The following is a 24,006-nucleotide window of genomic DNA, read 5'->3' on the forward strand; positions in this document are numbered from 1 at the left end:
AAGTGTAACTCACAATATCAAATCAATGCTCTCTCTGTACAACAAAATGATAATATGCTTTCATAACATTAGACTTCTGACAAAGAAGTCCCATCTTTTGGATAGATAGATAGATAGATAGATAGATAGATAGATAGATAGATAGATAGATAGATAGATAGATAGATAGATAGATGACAACAATAAAAATGTTAATATTAGAATAAATGTATATACTCCAATAACAGAAATAGTGGAATGTAAAATAATCAAATCAAAACAATGAATATGTACAAAGAGTACACGTACGTGTGCAGTTTGTTTGCTGCCATGCCACATGTTTATATTCTACGATAAATGTCACCATCAAGTGGTGAAGCTTTAACATCACTGAAGTGCACTGTGAATTCCCTCCGTGACACGTCAACCAACCTTTGCACACACCGAGGCCGCCTATTGGTCAGTCAAAGCAGACGCGTGCGCAGACTAATCTCTGATTGGTTGCTTGAAAAAAACAATCAGCCAGCATGTTTTTTCACGGGAGCAGGCTACATGTTAGCCTTAGCTCTGGCTCCTAAAAATCAACAGGTTAGTGGTTGTTGAGCGGACCACTGTAGATAGTGCTAGTTCAAAGGCGTGTATAAACTAGGGTTAGCATCATGCCGGTGCAGCCTTCGTAACATTATTCCCGTGTAAACGTCACAGCCACCTCCACTTTTCTGACGTTTGCTAATTAGCAATAAGTAAGCAAGGCTAAGTTTGGTTTCACCGAGGTTAGCGTTAGCTAACTACTCCTGCTAACGTTTGTGAGAGGAGCAGAACAAGTATCTTTGTTTAAATTGAGCTTTACAAACTCCCCCCTGTTTGAGCGCTGCAGCGACAATCTCTAACAAATCCGGTTTAAATGTGGCGGTATGGTATTTGTGAATTGACGACGTGGGAGGCGCAGCACGGAGCCAACTGAAGGTACGTAATGTTGCTAGGCAACAAATAATCTTTAAATATTTTCTATTTTTTTCCGCTGACCAGAATGTTTATTTGTTGTTCTTTGTTGTGTGTAATCACGAATTTGACACTAAACTATGTATTTGTTTTAATATAATTCTTAACATTAGCAATTTGGATAAGCAGTGATAGTTACGTTAACCTATCATTTGTACAACCAGTTACCATAGTAACACACCACAAGATGTGGCCCTGCGTTCATGTAAAGAACACTGGGTGTTGTTAGCTAATGTGGACGTGTTCGGTTCTACATATAACACCTTAAATCGATTAGTTATTGAAACTCTAGCGTGCTTTATCATATCAGAGGACAGACGCCCTGCGTAAGGTATGGTCCGTGTAGCCTGCTATTAGCATGACAGCTGTGTTTACTGTCACCTAACGCTGTTGTGAAGTAATAAGATACTCGACATTTTGCCTACTGCTTTTCTGCATCTGTATCCGTATGCTGTGTCTTGCATGTGATGAATCAGGCTTTACATCACTTACTGATAAACAGTATTGCTGGTACTTCATTACACCCTATATCTAGCAAACCACGGTGTTCTCTGCACGTCGGCTTTAAAGGTTCTTAATCCGCTTTGCACGTATTATTTTTAGGGATGGGAGAGCCACCTGCGGTGATCCTCCAGCAACCTATGAGTGGCAGGTAGTGACGGTGCAAAAACAATGCCGTGCTGCTGCGTACAATGAAGAAGATATTCAGCTTCACCAAGAAGAAAAAACACTCGTCTGGTACCCCTGACAGTGGGAGCGTGCTTTCCCTTGGATATGACCTGAAAGAAAAGGACCTCGGGAAGGTCCACAAGGCTGCCTCAGTGGGCGATGTGGCAAAGTTGAGGCAGCTTGCTAAAAAGAATGACATCAATCAGCTTGACAAGGAGAACAGGTAAGTGGCATGAAAAGAATACAGCCAGTTGATGTGAATATATTGTAACAATACCGTCACAACAATTTCTTTTACACTAGTTAATATCTACTTGGGGACCCTGGGTAGGTCGCCAGTCCATCACAGGGACAAAAAAACATCATAGAGACAAAAAAACATTCACAACCAGTCATTTACAAAAATAAAAAATAAAAAAATGCATTAGAAAATAGAGTAGTTGGTATTTTTTTAGTGTTAATGCGGCATAATGTAAAGTATAAAATGCAATTTACTACTGGGTAAATGTTGCACTGCATCTTGACTTATAAAAATGATACCACAAATCAAATTGCAATCACATTATACAGCAGTGAAGTCACAATTGGATACCACAGATAAATGCAGCTATACAAATGGACATTTAGCTAATGCTCAAGGTTTTTGAAATCACATTAAATCTATAAACATACAGTATATTTGGTTACAAAAGTCTCAAATTTTATGGACTTTGTGCATATTGTTAAGTATTGTATGGATGACATGTTTGGGATATATTGTAATTCGGCAGCAGTGTAATCTTTTGGTATAATTTGTAAAATGACTTTGAACTGGCTAAAGCAAACTAGCAGGTGTTTTAAATGTGCAAGTGAAGTGCACAAAACCACCATGTGTCTTTTTCTCTGCTTATGTTTCATGGTAGGCTCAAGTTACCATTTACAATTAGAACTAATAATTGAACACTGTGTAGTGTAAGTGTCAGTCAGTGCACGAGGCAATTCACACAATAGCTTTAAATAAGGTAATAAAAACAGGAGCAACATAATTATTATATATAATTATAATCATCATCACTCTATTTTAAGTCACACAATCTCACACGAATCATCAGATTTGCAAGTAAAATGGAAAATATGTTCTAACTTTATTCCATGTATCTATCACATTGATATAATACAGTGTAATAATAACTGTGATTTGAAAATCATTGACATACAGTCTATGCTGTATTATGATAGTATCAGTAATGTTAGTAAAGTTATTCTTTGGATCTAAGATCCTATAAAATGCAAATGCTTTATTAAGAACATGGACGCTTTCTATTAAGAAACTCTTCTTTTACAGAACTGCTCTTCATATTGCCTGTGCCAGTGGACATGTGGATGTGGTGCAGTTCCTTGTTGAAAGCAAAGCCAAGCTTAACCTATGTGACAATCAGAATCGCTCTGCCTTAATGAAGGTAACCCTCGATAAATATTAATTCATTTATGTAAACTTAATTTAAATCATATGATAAGTCTATAACAATTATTTTGACAATTTCAGGCAGTGCAGGGTCAGCATGAGCGATGTTTGAGCATACTGCTGGAGAATCATGCTGACCCTAACCTGGTGGACATCAATAGCAATACAGCTCTACACTTGGCAGCAAACATCCCATCCCTCTCTATTGCTATCCTGCTGCTACAACATGAGGCTAACATCAACGCCACGAACAAGGTGAGTCCTTTCCACAACATATTTTATCTTAACAAAGTTAGTACCATGATGTCTGATATATTTGAAGTTCCAGCTTGGAGACTGTGGTACTTTGTGAGAACTTCTTGGTGTCTTGAGGGTTTTCTTCACAAATATTATTGTGGTTAATATCAAGCATGGCATAGCACACCATAATAATAATATTTTAGTAAACACACCTATGCTTTTCCCTCCATTGAAAGTTAAATAATGCTTACTGTGAGAAAGATAGGCATGACACCTCTCCTTTGCATGAGGTTACTGACTGTAAGCCTTTTTAAAGGAGGGATTTACACCCCTGACTGTGGCTGTCCGTGAGGACCATATTGAGATGGCTGAATTTCTCCTCAAGGAGACTGCTGATGTGAACTGTATGGACCAAGGCCAAAGGTAACTCAGATATATTTATGTTTAATAAAAAAAATGTTCCTGAATTTTTTGTTACCATTGTTTGTGTGTGTTTATATACACAATAAAAAAACAGTTAAATGAGCGTTTACATTTATGGACAAAGTTGTGTTCCACACAGGAACACAGGTTAAGTCTCTAGGAATAAATTACATGACTTTCTGTGGTCAAATTTATTCGCAACTAAATAATACAATTATAATGAAACCAGAATTTGAAGAAGAGTGTGCTTCTATCTTGCTAGTGTTCACCAATTTCAAGATAGTCCTAAGTTCACAGTTGGGTTTGTTGCTATTATTTTCCCTGCAGATCTCCATTAATGATTGCTGCTGGCAATGGACAAATCAGTATGTTGCGGCTACTTTTGCGGTTTAATCCAGATATAACGCTAAAGGATTCCAAAGGATGGTCAGCTGATGACTACGCAGTAATGAACGGACATCATCCGTAAGTTGTTCTTTTTTTTTTTAGATTTGTTTCTCATGTGGAGATTAAAAAGTGGTAGATAATGAATTAATACATTCTTAGGGTGTCATATCACCAAAGCATTTGTGCTGTGTAAGGTTAATATTGAACTGAGCCAAACAACTAAAGCCTATGGCTTAGAAAGAACACATCTTCTCACATCTTATTTGCACACCCGAAATCACAGCAGCACATCAATGCTCCTTGACTGTTTTGTAGGTGTTCCCTCCTGATCATCGAGCACGGCACTCGGAGAACCTGTGGACCCTCCCTGTCACATCAAGGCCCAAGTAAAAAGAAGAAAAAAATGCTGCCGGGCAGTCCTTTCCATGATGCTGAAGCAGGCTTCTCTTTGGGAGGACCAGCCACTGACAAAGATGGTAGGGATATGCATTTCCGTCTCATAACAACAAATGTTGGTGGCATGAGAATATAATGAATGCGTCTATTTAATATTGACTTTGATTATTTCATTTACTCCGCATGCATAACCACTTGACTGGATCTAGAGCATGGAGCAAATGAAGCAGGAGGTATTACTTTGTTTAGATGAGTTTTGTCACTCAAAGGCTGTCAGTTTCTTGCCAGTGAAGATCATAAACGGTTATTAAGAAGCATGGATATGTTTGTCTTGTCTTGCTAGGTTGCCTAGATTGTAGAGCTTTGTGCCCTAGGACTTTTCTGCTTTTTATGATATAGATGCTCTCAAGATGTTGCACTTTGATCATTTTCATTCTAAAATATGACATTGTGTTGTTATGAAATTGATCTTGATTCATTTTCCTCTGCTTTGTTGCAGACTTTGAAGACAATTCTCAATCAGAGTCATTAAGTCGGTGAGCACAGTGATCTTCTTGCGAACTGCAACATACTAAAACATTTGACTTCCCATCTTAAATTGCTTTAATTTCCTCCTCAGGGTTTCAAAAAGTGGCACTGATGAATGGCCTTCATCTGAAGATGATGATGAATTGATTTTAAACAAAAAGGTCAGCGGCACTTTTTTTTACATGTTTAATTCTGAAATGTTGTGACTTTTACCTTAATTTGATATGCTCTCTTTCAGAAACCACAGAAAGTAAACCTAAGTAAAATGATTGCATCTCAAAAAGGAGCAGGTACTGAAAATTCTTCAGCATTAAGTGTTACTATCCATTGTTTTAGTATGTGTTTTTGGTAGTAATCTTTTATCCCTGCCTACCCTATAGCTCCAGCACTGGATGACAGATCCTTGAGTTGTACAGAATCTGAACCAGAGTGTGAGAGTAGAGTCCAGAGAATCCCGTCCCTTGAACACACTTTGACATCTAGGAATGCTCTTCAGAAACCAGTTGATCCTGCTCCCATTTCCTTCCTTGCTAGACCACCACAGATGACTTCCACCCCTCTTCTTAGCTCCAGAGAGGTAAAATATTTGTGTTGACACTTTTTTGTTCTCCTTTTTTCTTAACATCCAAAACACGCAGCCATGGTAGCTGAGCAGGGGAAAAGCAAAGACTCTGAGCAGCCGTCAAGCAGTAAAGCAAGATCAGACTCTCACGAGGGAAGAAGCCCAGAGGCAGAGGATTCTGAAGATGGAGAAGAAGAGGAGGAGGAGGAGGAAGATGATGAGGATGAAGAAGATGATGATGGGGATGAAGAAGATGATGATGATGATGATGATGATGAAGACGAAGAAGATGATGATGATGATGATGATGATGAAGACGAAGAAGATGATGATGAAGAAGAAAGTGAAGAAGAGGAAGAATGTGAGGAGGAGGATGACAACTACGTAGCTTCTGCAGAGGCCAACGCTTCTGAATATGAAGACCCTCAAAAACATTTGGTCACTGCTGCTCCCAAGATTACAGACGACACTGATACTCAAATCATACCTGGCACTGATATCCATTACAATGCAGGAACTACTCTTGGTAATAAATATGCCTCAGAGGTGGTGGCCAAAACAGACACTCCATATGATGACCTTGTCCATCCAGCTGGAACCGCAAGCTATGCACTGCCAACATTAAATATTGAGGATGACTGCGTTGTGTCAGCCATCAGGGTCGAATCTAGGTTTTCTGATGAAGAGGAGAGCCTTGCAAAAGACCGCAGTATAAATTTGCACCTAGGTCCAACAGGTGGACAAGTAGCTAAGATTGAGGAAAGGTTGGATAAAGAAATTGAGAAGGATCTTGATGATGGTGACGACTCCTGGAGCATGAAACAAAACAATGATACAGTATGGAAGGACAGTGATGTTGACGATGAAGATAATCAAACAAAAGCATTTGGTTGCAATAAATCACTTGCCAATCCAAAAAATGTATTACCAGGTTTTAGTGCAGAAAATACCAACCGTGCATATGATGCTGAAGATAGTACAGTCCCCAAAGAGGAGAAACGCAGGTCATCCTGGGGTTCTTCATTAGAGGACAGTGACACTGAGCCATCCAAAGATCATGAGGTAAAGGAGGAGACATTTGATCAGAAAAGTGATGTTCAAGCATCAGACGCCCAACAAGAAGCAGCATCTCTGCAGGAGAAAAGCACCTTACCTCAACCAAATGAAGACCATGCAGATTGGGACTCTAGTTCTGAATTTGATGAAAATGATAAAGGTGCCTTCATTCAAGGTGAAGTGGTTTCACCAGTTTCCAAAATAAATGTAATGTTAACGCAGATGGGAGAAGTTGACAAAAATCATGAGAAAGAGGCCAGTGATCCGTCCCCTGCACTGTCACTAGAACTTGGTGTTGAAAACGCACCTATTAATCAAAATCTTGAAAATGAGGAAAGTGATGGTAGTAACTGGGATGATGAATATGAAAGTGATGAGTCTGAAAAACTGAAGAAAATGGATAGAGAGGATGTTGAAGTTGCAGACACTGCTGACATTGCCAGTTTGAGGTCACCAAAATCAAGACACACAAGTGCAATGAACAAGACTTCAGACATCGACCCTAGAGCCAATGATATTCATGATGATGATTCTCTTATCAAAGGAAATGGGGACTATACTGAGGGTAAGATGGAAGAAAAGCTGGTGGATTATGAAAGAGGCAATCATAGCAATGATGATGAGAAGAGAAGTGAAGTTTCAGACGGCAGCAAAGAAAATGTACGGTGTGATTTCAACAGTGCCACAGTCAACGAGTGTGAAGAAGGAAATTATTCTGACGTCTTGATTGATGGAAACAACAAATCAGCAGATGAACACACAGCTAGATTAACAGCAAATGTTCCTTACGTAAATAAAAATGTCACTGCTCTTCATGGGAGTGTCTCATCACAGAGATGTAATGAAAAACAAAATCGGCAAAGTCCACCCACCAAAGAAGATGTCAATATTGGTCTATGCCGTAATACAGATGGTAACAAGTTATCTAAAGTAGTGTTACCCCAGACTGACATCGACAGTGTGGATTTAGACTCACCCGATGAACCAGGGAGAAACCCACTGTCAAAGAAATACATTGAAGACCCTGTCCCTCAGGTAAAACTGGAACACAACAAGTACATTTTAGTTGTACAGCAGCTGTTTTGTGTGAAATGTGGTTGTCTAAGCGGTCTATTAACTATTATGCTGGGCCTAAGCTTACATCACATTGTATTGATTTGTATAATTTTGTTCACAGTATAACTAGAGATTTATGTTCATCAGAAATGCTTGTGTGCAACAAGGCAATCAAGACAATTTTTTTATGCAGAAAGAAGATTCCACTGAGGATGAGGATGATGACGTCGATGACGACGAAGGTGACAATGAGCTAGCGAGAGATGAGGAGGAGGCGGAGGAAGGAGAAGTCTCGGATGAAAATGAACAGCCTGCAGAGAGTGGAGAGTCACTTGATGCCTCTTCAAGTGTCCCTGAGACAGAAGTCTCCAAAGATAAGAAAAGAGGTTAATGGCAAATCATTTATCATTGCATAATTTACACTGTTCACTCTTTTTTTCTTAATTTACAGCTCTAATTCTGCCCACTCTTAGCTGCTGTGGCTACTTTGAGTAACATAGTAACAACAAACATTGTAGCATTTCAATCACATAATATGCTGTTCAATGCATCAATGCATGTTCGCACCAAACTACTGTGTTAGTGTGGATGTCTGTCAAGAACTACTGTGGTCAATGGTAAAAAAAAAAAAAACAGCAAAGTTGTTGTATTGCAACTCAGTTGTTTCACCTCAATTATTTATTTTAAGCAGATTTCCTGTCTGAGCTGGGTTTGGAGAAGGGAGAGGAAGAGCAATATTCTTGGGACTCTGAGGTACAATGAGAACACACTTTGGAAAAGCATGAAGGATTAAGTCTTTGTAGTACACATTGTCACATATTGATTTTCTCTTTAAAGTCCCATTGTGAAAATCCTGGTATGCCACAAGAAAAACACTCCACACACACTCAGGATCAAGAGGAGATGTCCGCTGCTGCACAAGTGACGAAAGGAAGTAGGTGTATTTCATTTATTGATACTGTTGCTGTTGTTGTTTTTAATGGAATCAAATCATTCCAGGCCCCATTTCATGCTACAAAAAATGACCTTATGTATTCAAAATACATTATATAATGTTTAAATGTGTAAATGCATACATTAGTTTTATCAGTGAGAAATGTTTCACGCTTTCTGTCTTCAGCATGCATATTATTTAGTATTTGTAATGGATTATAAAAACAGCATTTCGAACAATATGTTGCGTTTCTCTTGTAGACTTGTTTTATATTCCCTCTTTTTTAAGAGGAGAAGGAGGCAATAAGACGGCAGTTCTAGTGCCTCGGAGGAGTGTAGACAGGCCAAGAGGCAGCCAGGGACAGGGTAAATGTATGCCTTGGCTCACACAGGTTTGAGGAACAGCATGTCAACCATACCAGAGGCCTGGCCATCACTTCATCATCAAAAGAAAATGCATGCAGCATACACTACTGCATCCCTCCTGCTACCCCATTTTCCCCAAATTTGGAACTTAAAGGGTCAAAGGTTCTGTTTTGGTTTGAGGTTCTTGCATTTATTTTTTCCATCTCCCTTAATATTCTTAAGCAGCTTGTCAGCATTCTTGGCTGATGCTGAACTTTTGTCCCAATAAGACCAGAATGGGGTCTAAAGTTTGTCTGGAGCCAAACCATGTTTTCTTTATGTTGATTAACCATCAGCGCATTTGCATGGGAATGCAGACTCACCCAGTATCACTGGATCGTTGTTTTCTTTCTTGCAGCAGCAGTTAATTGTGTTGTCTCAGCGATAACAAACGTGCCTTTTGTATTGCAGTTGGAAATGGTGATAATAAAATGGAACCTGATGCTAAAGATGACACTCCACAGAAAGAGGTAGGTTCAGTAAATACATGACATACAAGATAAAATAAAGTGTCTCCTATTGGAATAACGTTTTAAAAAATCTTCCTGTCTACCAGACTGAGAAGGCAACATGGGAAACACTTCGTATTTTGAACAAACTTACAGAGGACACTGATCAAAAGAGAGGTAAATAAGACAATTAGAAATGGTGAAGTTATCTGAAAAAGAGCACTTTGTCTTACGACTTTGTTTCTCATTTACAGACCTAATGGAGGAGCTTGGTCTGGGAAATGTTGATGATCTTGAAGGTACATTTACAATATATGCATATATTTATAGGGAGAGAAAAGATCATGGGGACTATAAACAGTCAGCATTGTTTAAACTGGCCTTCTATTCTCAGCAACATCATCGTCATACTAATTTACCTAAATATTCTTCTATCAATGTTACAGATGCATCAGATTGGGACTCAGCCAGTACAACCAGTAAAAGAACACTGCCTGGCCGCAAAATGGCCTCCCCTGCACTCGATGAGTTTCCGGAAAGCCCCACTCCATCTGTTAAAATACAGGATGAAGATGCTTCACCTGCAACACCCTTGACACCGCAGAGGAGCATCAACTCTGACACGAGACTGCCGAGCACATCCCCACAACTCTTACCTCAACCGCAACCTCGAGCGAGAAAGATGGTGCCTCAGAAACCAGAGGGTGAAGAAGGTATATTTTCAGTGTGTTTCTGTTTTTCATTTTCATTGAAACCAAGCATTTTAGCACATAATTTACCATTTTTCTTGGACTACGCAGAATCAGATTGGGAACCAGATCATTTACCATCTGCCTCCAGTACAACCAAACTTGACAATCAGCTGCAAAACACAGCTGAGCTTCAGGTCGAGACTATACAAGGTAAGGCTCACAGTTTCTTCAGCCTCTGTGCACACATGCTGTCTGCTAATCATACTCTGTCTCCTTAGGTTTTGCTGAGCTCTCATCAATGGCAAAAAGCAGTAAAAGTAACAGCAAACCAGACGAGGCTCTTCATAAGGTGAGAAATGTCTAGAATATACCGTGTTTACAACAATCTTAACATCTTTATTCCACACTGAATCTGGTCCCAGGAAAAACAGCATCACTCGTGTTTTCCCAGTCACAGAAAAAATCTTCCTTGTGATTGTTTTTAATGTTTAAATCATATGTTTTATCATTTGGTCGGCTTTTGTATTCCTTAATGGAAAAGTAATTTACTAAAATAACTTGATTTACAATGAAGTGTCTATATGTTTTCATGTTTTTTGTGTCAATATTGTGTGTTTAATTTAAAATCAAAACTTGGCTTTTGCATTTTTGTCTTGTCTGTGTTTTGTTTTTCTTGCCCACTCATGCCATCAAAGAAGAAAGATGATACAGGAGATACATGTGATATAGATCTAAATGATCCACAGCCATCTGGCTGTGTGGGCACTGACAGAGGAGAGCAATGTAGAGATCAACACAGTTCTGAAGACCAGGGTACAAATAATGACGACGTCCCGTGGGAGAAACGTTACGAGAAGCTCTGGGTCGAGGTGGAGAAACAGGAAGTAAAATCTACATTCAAGAATGTTGCTGGGGAACTGAAAGAGAAGTTTGGAGAATTGCTCAAGTCAAGATGTTCAGCAGAAGATGTTGCAGAAGATAAACAGGCTTCAGCTGAATCTACATCTTCCGAAGAAACATCGAGTGATGAGGAGGGTGACATCATTGTGCGTCCCACGGCGAGAGCAAGGTGTACTGTCCTCCTCACCATACCTGAGCAGAGGGAGTCTGGGCTGGAAGACTCTCTGACGGAGTCAGCTGACAACTCTCTGTGTGATGACAGGATGCAGGTCACTCAGCCGCCCGCCAATCCCAATCATGATATCGCACATCAAAAACAAGGTCTTACTGATGATCTGGAGGAGTGCAGGTCTCCTTCACCGAAACTCTCCACTCCCAAAGATCATGTCAGCACAACTTTTACTGACAATCCCATCATGCCCACCTCTGATGTTGACTCTCGCTCATTAAGAGACGAGACCAAACTTGGGTTGTTCCACCAGCAACAAACTGACTTAAAGGACCAAATTGCTGCTCAATATGAAGCTGAGATGTCCAATGCGAGTTCAGAGGAGGATCCTGGGGAGGCCACCAATTCTGGCCCCCATGTTCCAAGCAGATATACGACATCTATCCCAGGGGTTTCTGATGAGGAGCTTGAAGAGGACATGGAACGGTTTAAACTTGAGGTAGGGATGCTGAAGGGTGTCTTCCTGGATTTGGAGAAAGAAAAAGCCCAGCTACAGAAAGAGGTAGAAGATGGCCGCCTCTCCTATAGTCCCCTCTAGATTGTCTCTGTTTCACTTTTTCTTTTTCCTTTGTCTACTTAATTTTGTTTCCTTTACCATTTCAAAGGGGCCAGACTGGCTGTACATTATCCTCAAACTTACATGATTTCTGTTTGTATGATTATTCATCATCGTCTTGTCATTGTCATTCGTGGTTTATGTTTTTTTGGTTTGCGTTCGGTTTGATTTCAAGTAGAACTGAACTTGCGTTCTCTCTACAGCTTTGCCTCTCGAGAATTTAGCAAATGTTTGCCATTTTTAACTGTGTTTCTTATCAGTGACTTACTTTTCGTTATGCATGGATTTTGCATGCATCTTTACCTTGCACAGACTCTCTGTCTAGGGGATGCCTTCTTTGCCTTTGAAAGAAGTGCAGTTGTGATGACATGTCAATTGATGGATTTTTGTTTCAACGCATGTTGTGCGTAACTAAATTGTTATGTCCCTGGAATGCATTGTTTTGTTTTACCAGTCTTTTGAGTGTTTAGGTGTCTCTGTAAAAAAGTTAAGACCGTACATTTGAAAAAGAATCTTTGCTACAAAATGCGGCATTATAATTCACAGAGATGGCAACATTTAATATTACATAATAGTGTTGAGGTCAAGCCATTCAAATCATTATTCATTATTCAGTTTAGTTTTTGAGAATGTCACGGCATGGTAGTGTATGAAATTGCGCGTCCTGGTAATTAATGGAAATACTATGTTAAATAGAGTAACCACACTAAGGTGTTAGGTCTCAGAAGGCAGGGAAGACACTGAATTATATATGACAAAGTGTACAAGTACACACACAAATTGCATCGTTAAAAAAAAAAGGCTGGCTCCAACTTGTTTCAGTGAGGATGAACATTACAAGTTCAGCTGTCAAATGTTTGCCTCTGTTTTTCCAGGTTGGCAAAGAGGTGACAAAGACTTCCGTGGAGGTACAAAAGTCCAGTGCTTCCGGGCATTCCGGTGGAAGGACATTGGAAAAAGCCAGTACTGAGAAACTTGAGAGCAGGATAGGAATTCACCAGGAACAGCAGCCTGCACACACCAAAGGGTATGTGTTCTCCTCCTGTTGTACATGTATTGGCCCTGAGCAAATGTTGCTCGTATAATTTCAGAACAAGACATCTACACCTCTCTCCTCGATGTCAAAATCTGATTTTATCTACTTTGCATTACTCATGTTGTTCAGTCACATTACTTGTTACATGTCATACATCTGATTTCTGAACTCTAGCATGCTATTTAAAATCATACTGAAGGGACAATATTGAGGAGCAATAATATAAGACCTTGGCATATTTATAGTAGGTGTGTAATATAATGTACTGTGAAGTCATGTAGTGTATGTGTCAATGCTTGTTGATTTTTTTTTTCATCTAAACACATCCTTAATAAGTATTTAATGATCTTTCTTCATCTTTACCCCAAAGTGCCCAAGGAGTAGCTGTCACAACTCACTCACTATCAGATTTATTGCTCTTTATAGCACCAATGGGGCACCGGTGTTCTCGCACCTTCCACTCCAGCAGAGCCACAGTAACAACAAACTGGAGGGACAAACTGTAGAGACCGTAAAGCCGGAGCTGGTCAGAGGGGCCCGGCGCCGCAGAGCCCCTCAGACTAACACCCATGTTAACGGAGACCCTCTCTCTGTGTTTGACGATAGCACTTTAAGTGATTTGTCGGACGATGAAGGAAGGTATATATGCAGTATGCCACTTATGTCTATCGGTTGAACCCCTTTTTCACTAACCTGTAAGGTGTGTACAGACTCAATGCAAAGTGAAATATAATTGTGTTAGTCAGTTGAAATAAACTATTTGCTGAAAAGATAATTTTTTGCTTATCTAATACTAACTATACTTGTTTTGATTGACAAGTAAAAAAAAAAATAGTAAAATATAGTAAGTAAAAAGTAGTCAAAATAAAGAGACCTCTGTAAGTCCTCGGTGGTCAATTCACTAAACTATATTAAGGTTTGAAAATGTTTTCTTTGCATTCATTCTGAACAGACATTTACACCATTGGTGGTGGGAGATTATTAGTTAACAATCTGTATTAATTCATTCTTTTTGTCTCCCTATATTTGCATGACTATTAATTGATCTCTCCCAAACTAGAACTGTATACTGCATTATACCATCACACTTCAGCAGCTATTTTGTCGAAATGGAGAAACATTAGTTTTGCTGATAACCCTGTTTTTCTTCCATTTGTTTGTTTGCTCAGGTTTCCAAACAGTGGACAACAGAAAAATGAGGTAAAACTCCAACTGAGCTTTTAAGTAGCCTCTAACTTTGTTTCACAATGCATAATGGGAAGCAGAAAAAATATAAAACCACTCTATTTTCATATTCAGGGCCAGGAGGAAGCGGAGTTGGCAGAAGACTTTGATGAACTGACTCAGTCTTCAGACACAGCCACAGATGACATAGACTCGCCCACGTCAGGCTATCGACACGCATCTGTCCTCATTCAGAAGCTGGACTCGGCTACTTTAGGTACAGACTCGCCTGATTTAAATGCTAATTCACAAAATGATATGTGTTTGCATGCTTTCGGACCTTGTTGAGAATTCATTCATTGATTTTGCAGTACTCGTACTCTGAAAGAAAGATCTGCTTTCTGCTCATGAAATGGTGAGACTTGGAATGGTCCTTTTAAACACTATTATTTCATCTCACACAGACTCAAGGAGCATGGTGAAGCTCCAGAACATTTTTCATGAATATGAGCGCTCCATCCAAAAAGCAAGGAGTCGCCATGGCTACCTGACTGACAAGGTGAGCCAGCTGGAAGTGGAGAGGGCAGAGCTGAAAACCTCTCTTGAGGAAGTTAAAGATGTAAAGTCTGCCTTGGAGCGCAACCAGCTGGAATTGCGAACTGAAGTCACAAACCTCAAGTGAGAATCGGTTCCTTGAAAGCTAATCAATACCCATATCTTGACAGTGTCTTTCATCCATACACATGTCATATTGCTATTCCTGACACTTTGTGTAGATTTCAGCTCAAACAAGAGCAGGAAAACCGTCGCAATGCCACCATGATGTACAACACCATCAAAGATAAGCTGAGGAAGATAGAGGAGCAGCACCAGATAGAGGTTCAGGAGAAACAGAAGGTGGAGCTCACTCTCAGGAACATGGAGCTGGAGATGAGGACGCTGGTCAACAACATAAAGCAGGTACATTGGTTGTTTTTTGTTTGGTGTTCCTATACAGATTGTCATTGTTACATTGGTGCATTCATGTCAACCACCCAGCTCGAAGAGGATCACAGTGAAACTCAGAGACTGCTGGCTCAGGAACGCAGTGCGAGGACGCTGCAGGAGAATCTGCTCAACAGTCATCTCCGTAAGCAGCAGGAGATGGAGGAGGAGCATCAGAGAAATAAAAGCAAAAGCTATGAGGTGATCCTGGTAGTTATTGTGGTATATTTTAGTAATAGAAGATTCATATTTGTAAATGTGAAATTCTGATATAACTGTGATGCTAAACTGCCGACTCACGTCAGCCTTTACTTTTTTGTGTGTGCTGTTCATAATAGGCATTGTCTCAGCTCACTGAGGCCAGTGACAGAGAGAGGGAGTTGCTACAACAGACTGCTGCCTTACAGGAACAGCTGACCATCCTCAGGACAGACCTAGAGCGTTCGCAGGCCAACAGCAGTCTCAAAGAGAGTCACTTTGTGGAGGAGAACGAAGTCCTCAAGGAGCAGCTAGAAGATGCCCGGCGAGATTTCAAACTTAACAGTGAAACATTCACCCAAACTATCTTCAATTGCAACAACCAGATGACCACGCTAAAGTCTGAGTATGCTATGGTGACAACCCGCCTGGAAAATGAGCGACAGACTCGCGAAACACTGGAGGTGGAGGTGGAATCTACTCGTACCCGCCTGGCTGGAGCAGTAATGGAGGCTGAGCGCTGTCTGGCAGCTCACGCAGACGCAGAGAAGGCTTTGCTCCGGGAGAAAGAAGACCATCAACGTCTGAAAGACAGATCCACAGGTTAGTAGTGGGTAAAATAGCTGGACATTTAGTGCAAGAGCTCTGTGTGTTTGTGTTGTGCTGTGGTCTGCAGTTAATTCCATTTTTATTGTCCTGTGAAACTTTTGTCCCCAGTGTTATTAAACAAATTATTTTTCCACAGGTGAAGCAACAAGTCAGCGAGAGACAGTCGGCAGTCTGTCCCAGAAGCTGGCCAAAGCAGAAGCTAGTGCAAACAGTATGGAGAATGAAGTTCATCGTGTCACCCTGCAGTTGACAGAGAAGGGCCTTCTGCTGGATGTGCTGCAGCGTGAGAAGGACCAGGCAGCTGCACATGCCAAAGAGCTGGAAACCGCTGTACATGCCGAGAGGGAGCAGGTCACCCGCGCCAAAGCTCGTCAAGAGGCCTCGCAGGAGCGACTAGCCCAAACCCAAAGTGAGGTTATGCTATTACGGCAACAGCTCGAGGAGTCGCAGAACAAAGGTGTTGCAAAGGAGCGAGCTGTGACCGATGCCCAAGAGCGATTCAGCGACATCCTGTCCAAGCTGCGCTCTGACTCTGAAGAGAGGGTGCAGCTCGTGGATGAGAGAAACAAGGAGCTTGCCAGTAAGGCTGCTGACCTCCGAGATCAGATCTACAAGTTGGAGGAAGAGAAGAATGAAAGAGAGGTAAGATTGGTTAAGAGGACTGAAGGTTAAGGAAATCCCTTCAGATGTACTTTAAATCTTTCTTCTACATGTCAGTCAATGATCACGCATTACATCTAATCTGTGATGTTTTTGGATTGTTTCTGAGCACAGACTAACCTAAGGCAGCTTCAGCAGGAACTAGCTGATTCTCTCAAAAAGCTTTCAATGAGTGAAGCCTCTCTGGAGGTCAACACACGCTATCGCAATGACCTGGAAGAGGAGAAGTCTCGGCTCCTCAAAGACATGGACAGGCTTAAAGGAAAGGTAAGTGTAGGGAGGAGTGACACCTTGTGGCAGAATGTCCTCACCACAACTCCAATACTCACTGTGCAATGCATAATGCAGTAGATATGAATTATTTCCATTATGTTTTAGCACTGTTAGCAGTTGATGAGGTGCACTTTGTGTCTGTCTGTAGCTCGAGGAAAGTGAAGACAACTATGTGCAGGCTGAAAGACGAATTAACGGTCTAAAGAGCAGTCTGGATGATCGGGAAAAAGAACTCACCACTGCTGCTCAGAAACTCCAGGAGGCGCTGTCGGCCTCGGCTGCAACAGACACCACTGTCAAACAGCTGGAGGATGCCATGCAGAGGTATTTACACGCAAGTATTTATACTCTCACACACACTAAAAGATCAATGACTTTATCTATCAAAATGTTAATAATACTAAAATGAAAGATTGTAAAATACAACAATAATAATTTTTATTAAAATACACATAATGTGTTGTATATAAATGCTTGGTGCAGAGTGTCTATGTCATGTCCTGTTAGGCTGGAGATAGAGAATGCCAGACTGGAAGCAGCTGCAAAACAACAGTCCAACAAAATTGACTCACTTCAGAAAGGAGCTCAGGAAGCTGCGATGGTGAGTGATTTTTTTTATTTATTTTTTTCCATTTTCCATTTACACCAGATCCTATTTGTGCAATGTCTTCTTCTTTGTGAATTGAAAGTATCTTACAATGTCTAATTGTTGTTGCACTGAAATAGCAGACTGAAAATTATGAAGTCCTAAGGTATCCAATCTTTTCCAGCTATCCGACTGCTCACCTGGAGGCGGGGTTGGTATTGTGAATTTAGGCTTAGGTTCTCTGTGTGGATTAACTCTAAATTTATTTATTTATTTGTTTTATGAAACTTCATAAAGATCATGCTGTGTTTATGTTTTAGTTGAAAAGCAGTTGGGCTTTGGGGCTTATTTCACAAGCTGTTACACCAGAAATCCAAACTTATAGTAGCAGTAATAGCTTTGTGTAGGTTTGGGTGTTTCTCAGTGAAATCAAAATGTGTGGTTTCCCTTTAGCCTTATTTTGGTATGTGGGCTCTTTCACTCCTTTTTAATCTCTTGCTGCATGATGCATGTATCTTTCTTTACTCCTAAAGTGTCTCTTACCTTTCTATAAAAACAAACAAATATAAAATGGGAACAGGCCAAACAGAAAGACCCTTTTTAATTTATGAACTTTTGAAAGAAAATTCTTATTTCTTCAGGTCAGAGGTCATTTGGAGGACTTGGTTACAAACCTCCAAAGCAGTAAGATGAGTTTAGAAGACCAACTAAGTAGAGAGGTCAGTGACACATTCTCTTTATTCTGTTTGTTTGTTTGTTTTCATTCTCTGAAGTTTTATTACACTGGAATGTTAACAATGATATTTAAAGGGATATTTGCAGACCAAATATGACATGTCATTTTTCATTCATTAAGAAAAGTTATTTATTATAATCACAACAATATTAATAAAAATACATATGGCCTTTCTGTTTTTAGGTCCAGAAGCACAATGTGTTGTCTCACACAGCTCAGGACTCTCAGGCTTTGTGGGAGGAGGAGCTTAAGAGTCGCTCCAAGTTAGGTCTGCGCTTTGCAGAGCTTGAAAAGGAAAAAGGAGAATTGAACACTCAGGTGATCATACAAATCTTCTCTACATAATATAATATGTGTGCAGGTAAATGTATGTCATTTAATATGATAAATTATATCCCGGTCATTATCGCATGATGTCTAGGTGGAAATCGAAAAGAAGAAAGCAAAGAAAATAGCGGAGCAGAAAAAATCCGTAGACGCTCGGCTGGATCAGGAGATGAAGAGAAACACTGACCTTCAAAAAGAGATGTACAGGTGAATCTGATCCTCCTCCTCACTCTCTCCTCAACTACTGTATGGCAGTCACTTCCTAATTTTAAGAAACAAATAGTCAGTAGAGTGCAGCCTTTCCTGACTGATATGGATGATCCAACAATGTGTTGTAAGCAAATATTCATCATTGTTCTTATAATACAAACTACCATACATGTATATAGTTTGTCTTTGTATGGTTGTTGTATATGATCACTTGATTGTGACTGATTTGTTCTAAACCGGAACTTTTTTTTGTGCATTTATGTTTAAGGCTGCGTACTCTATTGAAGAATGCCAAGAAGAAACTGCGCGATCAGGACGCTGGTGGAGCTGAGTTTGGCTCTCCGATGAGCAGTCTACGGATGGACATGGGCAGACACAGTCGGGCTGAGGGCGGCTTCGGACGAATGAGAGAAAAGGTTTGCTTGCCTGACGCAGTATTATGATTTCAATATAAACCCTGATGATAATAATATCACTACTACAACAGAGGTATAAACTGTGTCTTTTGTACGCACACATAGTCTGTAAGACACTCAAACACATTTTCTGTCTAAGGTGGATGACATGCAGGTGCAGCTGGAGAAGGAAGTGTCTCGCTGCAGCCAGCTAGAGAAGACGAACCGGGAGCTCAAGGATCAGCTGGCCTCGGTGAAGAGCTTCAGCCACAGTAGTGACCAGCTGGAGAAGAGTAAGAGGCAGCTGGAGGAGGAGGTCGTAGACCTGAGACGCAGGATTGAGGGTGCTCAGATGGAGCAGAGCCAGGCTGAGCAGTATCGTCGTGAAATAGAGGAGAAAGCCCGGCAAGAGATACAACAGAAGCTGGAGCAGGTCAACCTCTTCCTGCAGGTACAAATTGTAGATGGGCAGATTTGTTGTGTGTATATGATCCCAGTTGAACTGGGTAGCAAACCTTTTCACGGCATCTGATTCAAGCAAATATTAAAAAATGTAATTACAACCAGACTTTTTAAATTTAAATATGTTGGTCTGAAATTGTACTAAATCAAATTTCTCAAAATCAGACTCACCCACCCAGATCATGTGATTGGGAGTCAAATTATTGCTACGTGTACCTTCAGTCAGACTCGAGCTGACCTGAGTGCTCCACAGATCCCTTCCCGTGACTTAAATTCAGAAACAATACAAGAATTACGCAACAGGGATAAAAGTTTCCTAAATTCAGGCTCATACATATTTGGCAAGGAGACAAACAATTGGGTTTGTAACCATAGGTTTGCCGGCTCAAATCCTAGGATGGGTCAAGGGCTGGGATGCGCCCCAGGCGCAGATACTGTATGTGCTGCCCTCTGCTCCTGTGCTTCTGTGTGTGTTCATTACTGGTGTGTCATAAAGATGGGTTAAATGCAGAGGTCAAATTCACTTTCACTCATTCGTGTGTGCAAAAATAACTCATTCTAATTGTAACTGTGCAAGGAAATGTACTGCATGTTGCAAATGAATCAACTATAATGTGAAACCTCACTCAGTCTGATGGAGTCTGAATACCGTTTGTCTCCCAGTCGCAAGCAGCTTCCCAAGAGGCACTGGATCAGTTAAAATCAGCCAATGAGGCTAACCTGCGCTCTCAGCTGGAGCAGAAGATCCGCGAGCTGGACACAGAACTGGGCCGGTCCCGAACCACACAGCTAGACAGCCTTAACCAAAGAGACTCCACACGCACCGAGCTGGAGCGATATCGCCAGCTTTATACAGAGGAGCTGCGCCTGCGCAAGTCGCTGGCTGCCAAACTGGACAGGTGAGACCAAGTTGATCTTACTTCAGTTTAAAGGTCTGTTGGTATATTTAAGGACATAAACACTGGCATTAGTCACTGATTTAATACTACTAAAGCTTGTTTTGATTCAGATCGATATAACATCGATATAACATTGCTATGTTTTCCATCTGCAGGGCCAACACTCGTCTTGCAGAAGCCAATTCCAAGTTGCTCAACGAGCGCAGCAGGTCTTTTTTCACCAGCAGCATTGGAAACGGAAGCCTCGGAAGTACCTCGCTGGACGTGGGTGCTTTGGCTTCGTCGGGAAATTTGGGCGTCTCGCTCAACAGAAGCCTGGGCTTGGGTCTCTCCCTACTCAACCCTGTAACTGAGGGGCAGAACAGGGGAGTGGAGGACTATCTGGCAAAGGTCTGTACAGTCGTGACCCGGCACGCACGAATAAGATTCAGCCATTTTCATTTCCATTATTCTGTTAAACCGGCGATGATTTGTTCAAAGCATTTGTTGCTTTTTATAGAGCAGTTAATGTTGTTAAAACTGCTTAGACTTGTTAGACAGGCTTTTGACAACTTCAAACGTCTCTTAATCCCCACTCTCCCTGTAAAGAAAACATTTGAAACCAGAGTTATTTTCTAATTTTAAGTTTTCCTCGCTTCCGTCTCCACTGAGGCGTCTCCTTCACTCTCCCTCTCTCTCCGTTCTTTCTGGTAAAGGACTTTACTTCTAACCTCTCTTCTATTTCTCACTCTTTTAGCTTCTAGCAGAAAAGTCTGTCTCTCGTCTCTCCTTTCTTCAGCCAGAATCATAATCAGGTGTGTAAACGTGTTTAGCTCGGTGTGTGACTGGCTGCATCTCCCTTCACTTTGCTGGTCGGCTCACATTTATATCTCCGTTCACACTGGAAGAAGCTGGCAATTCGTTTTTTAACTGAGCTATCATTTGATTATTTTTTTTTTGGATCACTATATTATAGTGAACTGCTTTAACCAAAAAAAATTAAGTAGAACTGTTTCCTCCATAATGACTTATTTAAATTTGGTTTTAAACCATATAAAAATGATATAACATGTATTATTGTAGCTTTAATATTTAATTACAAATATTGGTTTACGTATACCACACACTCCTCACATTCATTTTCTCAAAAGAAATGTCTGATACAATCCAAAAATCCTACATATTATGAATCCTGCGAAAATCAACATGTCATGTTTGGCCTGTTTATTTCTTCTTTTTGGGAGAACAGCATTTGTTACATAGTTGGATGACTGGCACAAATGTGTTGTTCACAGCTTCATAGTTCATAAATGGTCTAAAATGACTGTGTCGGACTAATATCGGTATCTGTAGATACTTGAGTATCGGGCACAAAAAAAGTGCTATCTTCCCATCCCTAGCATAGATACAAAAACTGCAGAAAATGTATGTCATTATTATTTTGCAATGGACTTTTAATAAGAAACACTGACTTATTGTACTATCCAGATGTACTATGTCTCTTTTTGCACATTATGCATTCATGAGCATGTATGCTTCTGCGTGTGAGTAGCTCAGTACTGGTTTTACATGTTAGTTATCAAGAATGTGTTTCTCTAGTGTAAGTTTCATCCATATATTCACCAAAAATATAGTCATTCATCATAGGCATTACTGAATAATTTATGGAGGCACATGGCTTCAGTTGACCATACTTGGAGTGAGATTTAAAAAGCGACATCAAAAAGCCTGCACTGACGCCGAGCTGGAGCGCCTGGCATGTCCTGCTGTGTTTCACATAATCGCCCGGATTTTCCTGCAGTGATTTATTCATTTATTTATTTTATTGATTTATTCTTACAGTTAAAGTACCGTGTGTCATTAAATGTGTTGTCTTAGTGTTGTGTTTGGTGGTGATGCTCCATCCATAACTGCATCTTTCTTCTTCTTTTTTTTTTTTTTTTTTTTAAATAATATGCTGGCTCATTTCAGTCCACAACTTTATTTTGTTTGTTTTCCAGATGCAGAGTGAGCTGGATAGAAACATATCTAAAGAATTAGACAATGGTGAGGTCACTGATGAAAACATTTCTTGGCAGTTTTGATGAAATGGATGGTGTCACGGTTATGTGATGCGTAGCTGCTCCGTCATGGCGTTGTCTCTCTGTCTCTCTGGTCCTCAGCCACAGCAGAGCTGGACCTCGCTTCTGCTCGTCTGTCTCCGGTGGGCTCGGTCTCCAGGGTGGAGCTGGACCCCGTCAGCAGGGCGACGCAGCAGTACTTGGAGGTACTGAAGAAGAACAATATGATCTGACTGACCACCACACATCACTGCTGCTCACTATAATACTCCATCATACTACAAAATACACGTTTTCTATTTCAGCCATTAAAGCTTCATATTTTTAGGCCAAAACCACAGAATTAATACAATAATTTTGTACACATTTACTTAAGACTCTATGGCAGAATAATAATGCACATTGCACTTAACCACTCAGGAACAAAGGGCACGAGTCATATAATAATAATAATATGTTGCGTTATCGATGGGTACGATTAGAGAGAACCTTGAAAGTATTTGTTCCTTCTCGCTAAATCTGTTAAATCTGAAACGGTTTTGTTTCTATTGTTAGAATATATACTGTATATACAGAATCATAAGATGGAGTTTTGTTTGTGAATATTGGTATTGCTAAATTTGAATTTAATAAGTATTTGGCGTACGTATCTTTTATAAAAAAAACATTTGCCAAGATATTACATTAGGTCTGTGCCATCAAATGGTGTAATATCTGTCTTGGTAGTTCTTTATCGGACTTATTGGTATAATGATTATTTTATTTTATTTATTCTTTTGTTGTTGTTTTTTAAACGACTGTAATATACTTGAATGAGACGAGCTGGATTACTCTCTGGCAAATGAAACAGGGTGGCTTAACTGTGCTTGGCTTACTTTTTAGGGCCACCAAATAAAAAGTACACTTGTTTTCATATCGTAAATATTGTAATAAAGTAGGTGAAAACTTTTATGACGCTTGTACACTACAGAAGACTCTAAAGCTGTAAATAAACGTGTAGAAAACAATGCACTTATGTGTTAACTGTTGATGTTCTGATTCTGAATTGAAACACAGCTTCTCATTAGTGGTCAGTAAATTAATATTTTATTATATTGATAACATTGCAAAGCCATCATTTTGACACTCAGTCCCAGTTTTCTTCAGAATTTACCATCATGTATCGTATCAGCCGTTTGTTCAGTACTAATAGCTACTTTTATTTTCATTTCAGAATCTTCCAATTCATTTAACTCAGTCTTTTGCAGCTAATCACAGTAGTGTTTTATTTTTTTTCCACTGTCTTTTGGAAACTGTGCAGCTCTGTGTCCCAACAGAACAGGGAAGAACTCGTAGACCATGTATAAAAAAAAAAAAGCAGACCTACTGTCCTCTTGAAACCAACCAGGAAATAAGAATATATTGAACAGCTTCTAGGTGGCAACTCCATTTGAATTGAAGTTTTTGGGAAAATTAGTTTCTACTTCTCACTTGATTAACGTCGGTAAGTCGATGAGTTTATATCACCTTCAGCTCTTCTGCA

General features: G+C 40.2%; 1 protein-coding gene across 1 annotated transcript; it reads left to right on the plus strand.

Moving 5' to 3' along the window:
* Positions 1 to 770: 770 nt before the first annotated feature.
* ankrd26 (ankyrin repeat domain containing 26) lies at positions 771 to 23,062 on the plus strand. Its single transcript, XM_083893437.1, has 43 exons — positions 771 to 945; positions 1,585 to 1,873; positions 2,975 to 3,089; positions 3,176 to 3,349; positions 3,651 to 3,757; positions 4,085 to 4,222; positions 4,460 to 4,620; positions 5,040 to 5,076; positions 5,160 to 5,229; positions 5,307 to 5,358; positions 5,449 to 5,645; positions 7,936 to 8,128; positions 8,434 to 8,495; positions 8,580 to 8,676; positions 8,937 to 9,041; positions 9,492 to 9,550; positions 9,637 to 9,706; positions 9,784 to 9,828; positions 9,976 to 10,242; positions 10,330 to 10,431; positions 10,500 to 10,570; positions 10,920 to 11,789; positions 12,782 to 12,933; positions 13,369 to 13,581; positions 14,208 to 14,383; positions 14,571 to 14,784; positions 14,883 to 15,066; positions 15,145 to 15,291; positions 15,429 to 15,891; positions 16,034 to 16,539; positions 16,672 to 16,824; positions 16,979 to 17,154; positions 17,338 to 17,431; positions 17,583 to 17,627; positions 18,058 to 18,135; positions 18,336 to 18,470; positions 18,574 to 18,686; positions 18,958 to 19,105; positions 19,245 to 19,535; positions 20,210 to 20,445; positions 20,601 to 20,835; positions 22,425 to 22,470; positions 22,587 to 23,062. Exons 2-43 carry the CDS (start codon positions 1,674 to 1,676, stop codon positions 22,715 to 22,717), a joined length of 7,128 nt encoding a protein of 2,375 aa, XP_083749563.1. The 5' UTR covers positions 771 to 945; positions 1,585 to 1,673; the 3' UTR covers positions 22,718 to 23,062.
* Positions 23,063 to 24,006: the final 944 nt, after the last annotated feature.

This window comes from Microchirus variegatus (assembly GCF_963457635.1).
Source record: "Microchirus variegatus genome assembly, chromosome: 8".
NCBI lineage: Eukaryota > Metazoa > Chordata > Actinopteri > Pleuronectiformes > Soleidae > Microchirus > Microchirus variegatus.

Coding starts and splice junctions, on each gene's coding strand:
- ankrd26 (XM_083893437.1), top strand. CDS start 1,674: ATGAAGAAGATATTCAGCTTCACCAAGAAGAAAAAACACTCGTCTGGT. Junction 5,359..5,448: donor TGCATCTCAAAAAGGAGCAG/GTACTGAAAATT, acceptor CCTACCCTATAG/CTCCAGCACTGGATGACAGA. Junction 10,243..10,329: donor GAAACCAGAGGGTGAAGAAG/GTATATTTTCAG, acceptor TGGACTACGCAG/AATCAGATTGGGAACCAGAT.